This window comes from Tupaia chinensis, unplaced genomic scaffold (assembly GCF_000334495.1).
Source record: "Tupaia chinensis unplaced genomic scaffold, TupChi_1.0 Scaffold143845_1, whole genome shotgun sequence".
NCBI lineage: Eukaryota > Metazoa > Chordata > Mammalia > Scandentia > Tupaiidae > Tupaia > Tupaia belangeri.
This window is the reverse complement of record NW_006203696.1, coordinates 66,743-71,861: the sequence shown is the minus strand read 5'-3', so window position 1 is coordinate 71,861 and position 5,119 is coordinate 66,743. Positions and strand designations below refer to the sequence as shown.

At 65.5% G+C, this 5,119-nt stretch overlaps 1 protein-coding gene across 6 annotated transcripts in view; it reads right to left on the bottom strand.

The window, feature by feature from the left end:
- RXRA (retinoid X receptor alpha) overlaps positions 1–5,119 on the bottom strand; it is a 66,410-nt gene that overhangs the window by 34,757 nt on the left and 26,534 nt on the right. For all 6 annotated transcript variants that reach the window (XM_006165261.3, XM_027767029.1, XM_006165259.3 and 3 more), the window contains exon 2: positions 26–194. In XM_006165261.3, the coding sequence (XP_006165323.1) occupies positions 26–138 (113 nt within the window). In that variant the 5' untranslated portion in view covers positions 139–194. The remainder of the gene's footprint in view (positions 1–25; positions 195–5,119) is intronic.

Genomic DNA, 5,119 nt, shown 5'->3' with positions numbered 1-5,119 from the left:
GGAGTGGGGGCCCCTGGGGGGGCGGATGACAGAGAAGGGCGGGCCCATGCCGTTGATGGGCGAGTGCAGCTGTCCTGGGGAGCCGAGGGAGGAGCCGATGCCAGGCCCCAGGGAGGGGTGCAGCGAGGGGGCAGCCATGGAGCCCCTCCCGGCTGGCGAGCTGAGAGACGAGGAATTCACCTGGGTGGAGAAGTCTGCAAGACAAAAGTCCACGGGGGTGCGGTCAGAGCGGGAGGCTGCAGCACTCACCCAGGTCTGCGACCCTCGGGACCCCAGGCACCACGCCATGACCCTGCCAGCGAGGGATGCCCTGAGCCCCCTCCAAGGTGCCGCTCCCCTACCAGGCCCTGGCATCAGGCAGGAAACACGTGTGCCAGCGGCCAGCAACGTGCTCCAGTGCCCAGCACCCAGGCCTGACCACCCAGGAGGCGGAGGGAGACCTGCCTAGGGGCCAGGAGAGGCCAGCCCCTCTGCCCATTGGCAGTTCTAAGAGCTGACGTCTCAGCATACCTGCCCGTACTGTGTGAGGAGTGTGTGGGCTGGGGGTCCACGGCAGGACACCCGCTGCCCGTCTGAGGATGGTGCCACAGACTGACTTGCTCCAAGGCCAGCCCTGGCCAGTTGGCCCCTCGGCCTCTGTGGTCTTTGGCCTGTCTGGTTCTTGTAGGGCCCCAGGCATAGGAGGGGACTGGAGAGGTGGAAGCTGTGTGGCCATGGTGTCAGGCATGGGCACGGGCTATAATCAGGTCTCCCTCCCCGCCCTGGAGCATGAGGAGGAAGAGCCTCTCCAGGAGAGAGGCCCCCGGTGGCCTGGCATGACCAGACCACGGGGAACACCAAGGGGCCCACGCCAGGCAGCTTGAACAGGGCAGCACACACCAGAGCCACCGGCGACAGCTCATTCACCCCGTCCTGTCCCCGCCAGGTCGGACGCTCCAGCCCTCCCACCTGCAGCTTGGCCTCAGGGCCTCCTACCCTGCCTCATGGCAATCACACACACTGCTACAGCGGGGCAGAGCCAGGGAGCAGCAAGGACCAAATGGGGTGGAGGTGGGACCCCTGCGGGCTGCACCCAAGACACCCTGGACAACTTCACCCCCTGAACCTAGTGCCCAAGCCTTGGGCGCAGCTCAGGGACTGCCAGCGGGGTGGGGAGGGCCATGCAGAGCCCTCAGCCGCACCGCCCTGTGCGAGCCGAGTCTCCGCGATGCGCTGCGCGGTCTGCAGCGCCACTGACAACCAGCAGAGCGGGACTCAGACCAGGCCCAATCCAGCCAAGGCCAGCGCTCTGATCCATGACCTTGTGAACCTGTCCACTGAGGCCAGGTGGCCAGCGGGCAGCTTGGGGTCATCCTAGCGGTTGCGCCATGCACGGTGGCAGGAACAGAGGCTCTGTCCCTATGATCTCGCCCTCCTCAAGGAGACCCCACTCCCACCCCAAGCCTCAGCCTGCCAGGCAATTCCCAGGGAGCAGGCACACAGGACAGAGGCCAGAGGCCAGAGCTGCACCTTCGGGCTGGCACCCCCCACAGCCAGGTCTGCAGAAGGGCGGGCGGCACTATCCACTGGGCACCCTGACAGGAAGCTGTCAGACCCGGCGAGCCTGGCCCAATCCACTGGAACCTTTGCCAGTCACAAAATTGAGAACACTCCATTCCACTGACCTCGAAAATGCATATGTCAGGGAGGGCAGACAGATACGGGCGGCACCTACAGGCAAGGACTGGTACTGCGGACCAGCCCTATTAGTCACGCAACTCCGGGACAGGAGGGACAGACCGTGGGTGGGCCTCAGATGCTGGGGCCTGAAGGGCTCGGCGGCCCGGTGAACCCCCAGGTGAGGGCCAGTGAGAGAGCAGCCAGGGACTGACAAGCACAGACAGACTGGAGAGGGTACATCAAGAGGCCGAACGAGGCTGCTCACATGAGTCTAAGAAATGCCTCCTATCCTCGTGTCACCGAATGCCGTGACCCTGTTGGGGAAGCTGCCACCATCCATCTGTGACAGAAGAGGAGACTGAGGCACAGAGAAGGCAAGACGAGAACTGCCCGGAGGCACCTGCCCAGAAATACAGGGCTGGCCCAGGTCAGACAGCTGTCGCCTGCCCACAGGGAGCCGGCGAGTCCTGGGTGTCGGGGACCTACTATCACAGCCTGCCTCACCCACTCCAACAGCCGGGTAAGGAACAGTCAGCTTCTTCCCTTCTGCGTGAGGGGCCAACGGCACGTGCACTCTGTAGACAGCCACGTGCCCAGGACCGATCGGGTCAGGACACAACTCGGCCGTGCACATAGCACCCCTGCACTGCACCTCTGCCCTTGAGTGCACCAAGCCCTGCGCCCTGCTCGCTGACTGCTGGCGGGGCCCTCAGCTGCTCCCTGAGACCAAGCCCTGGGAGGCATGAGGGACAGGAAGACACCCCCAGAGGAGGGCGCAGCATCCAGTGGGAGCCAGGAGCAGCAGGGCCAGGCTGGGCCTGGCCTCAGGGCTGTGTGCAGCACCAGGTCTGGAGTGGCCCATCCCCAAGGCCCCAGCCACTCTGACGATCACCCAGCTCCTCCAGGCCCAAGACCAAGACGGGCCCCCGAGGCCGGGAGAGTGGCTCCAGGATGCTCCAGTCTCCTCCCCCGGCTCCCTCTGGATGCAGTCCTGGGAGGAAGGACTGGAGGGCTTCTGGACGGCTGCCAGCTGCTCGTCACCAGCTGTCCCAGGACACCAGCACAGCAGGCCCAGACCCTGCCTGAGGACATCCTGTTGCTGTCCATCCCCCAGGGGTCACTGAAGCTCAGAGGGCATTCCCCTGCCAGGAGGGGTGGGGACCCGGCTGGTGGCCGTAGGACTCGAGCGCACAGCTGCAGTCACACAGGAGGACGGGCCTCGGCCAAGGACACTTGGCGGGGGCTGCAGGCTGGCTAGGGACCTGCAGAAGCTTGGCCAGAAGGGAGGAAGCAGGGTGGGGGGGACGAGAAGAGCTGCCAGCTACCAGGCTGTACCCCACAGAGATCTCGCCCCCCAAGGCATAGCCTGCACCCAGTCCAAGAGTGAACACCCTGAGGAAGGGATCAGTCAGGTGGAGAAAGCTGACCAGTCTGGAGGGGTGAGGACAATGGGGAGATGCAGGGCTAGGGCACCCAGCCTCCGAGGGCAGCCCTCCCCAGGCGGGGGCCCTGACCCTGCCCCCAGCCTGGCAGCACACTAGGCTGACCATAAGCCCCTCCAGGCTCTCAGGGCCCCCTCAGCACGCACCACGACACACCCAGGGCACCAAGCCCAGGCCCTTCCTGTTCACACAGACACCTTCCCAGAGCCTGTGTGACAACAGGCTGGGGCTTCTGGAGTCTTGGAGACAGCAAGCTTTCTGGCCAGGAAGGGGACACTAAAAAGAAAGGGTGAGACACACCTTGACACCCTCGCAGGCTGAGAAAGGCCCCCTGTCCAGAGGCCATATTGGGAAGTGATCCTCGCCCCCCCTCCCCACCTCTCACCCCACCCCCACCGCATCCCCATCACGTCTCTGCCTCGTCCCCATCACATCCTCCCCACCATGTCCCCGCGTCCTCCCGCTGCCGTGTCCTCCCGCCGCATCCTCCCCGCACTCCTGCTCTGCCTTTTCTGGCTACTTATCTGTCCCCACCCTGAGAAGTGGGGCTGCCGGGACGAGGTGCTACTCTTACAATGTCACACTTGTCACCAACAGGTCTCCACGGGGTGGCTGATGCTCCTGCCTGCTCTCATCGGGCAGCTCACCTGGGCTGGCAGCGCAAGGGCCCAGGGCAGCAGCGGGCCAGCCTCAGAAACCCCAGACCCAACCTGGCAGAGGGCCTCAGAGGGCCGGGGCTGGCATGGCAAACCTAATCACCCCACTCGGAGTCTCCGAGCCTCCGACACCCAGAGCCCCGACCAGGCAGCGCCCAATGGCCCTAAAGCCCAGCAAGAGGAAAAGCAATCTGCACTTCGAGTCTTAGGTCAGGCAGGCTGCATAGAGGAGGTGATAGAGACATCTTCCCCTGGCACAAACCCGAGCAGGATGCCAATATTCAAAGACCAGAAACAAATCGTGGGGGAGAGACGGATGCCAGACGCCAGGCCTCGGGAGAGGGGGCCGCTCTCCTCACAACAGCCAACAGCTGCCCTGGGAGCTGGGGCGCTCCCTGCCTAAGCCACCCGGGTTCTTCCAGAAGAGGGAGGACAGCATGTGGCAGAAGTGCCCTCTGGAATGCCCGCCGGGTCGGGGCCCTCCTGCTCCCCTGGGCCCCAGGCAGGAAGCCGGGGAAACCCCCACCAACCCCTTTCTGGCCTCTGGCTGGCAGGTGACGGAGGCAGAGGAGGCGGCAGGAAATGCCAGCCCGACGGTGGTGGGGTGGGACGAGCCCCCAGGACCCCAACCTGTCCGGGGGGCAGCCCAGAAGGCTGTGGGGGGCCTTGCGGTGCCTCCCCAGCCCTCTGGGATTTGCAGGTCCAGTCTAGACGGGTCTGAGCAGACCACAGGCTGGGCCCCAGGGACCAGGTCACGTGTCCACCGGTACAGAAAAGGACAAGGCTGTCCCACCAGGGCCCAACTGAGCCTCGCAGGAAACCCAGCGGAGGGGCGGGGCCGGCAACACACGGAGAAGGGAGGCCCTGGGGCTTCGAGAAGGGGACACAAAGGACGGCACGATGGGGTGCCAAGAAGAGAGCAGGGCAAGCCCAGTGCACCAGCACCAGGCGAGGGTCGTCTCAGGACGGATCTGTCCCCCGTCTGAAACCCCACGCTCTCTGCCTGGGGACCCCCCGGAACCGAAACCTGCGGCAGGCAGCTGGCAGCCCTAGGAGCTTCCTGGGACACCCACCTCCGGCCCCCACCCTCCGGAAGTAGCGCTTCCCCTGAAGAAGAGAGCAGGGCAAGCCCAGTGCACCAGCACCAGGCGAGGGTCGTCTCAGGACGGATCTGTCCCCCGTCTGAAACCCCACGCTCTCTGCCTGGGGACCCCCCGGAACCGAAACCTGCGGCAGGCAGCTGGCAGCCCTAGGAGCTTCCTGGGACACCCACCTCCGGCCCCCACCCTCCGGAAGTAGCGCTTCCCCTGCGGCCCAGGGAGGGAGAAGTGGCAGGGGGCAGGGGGGGGGGCGGGGGGGGCG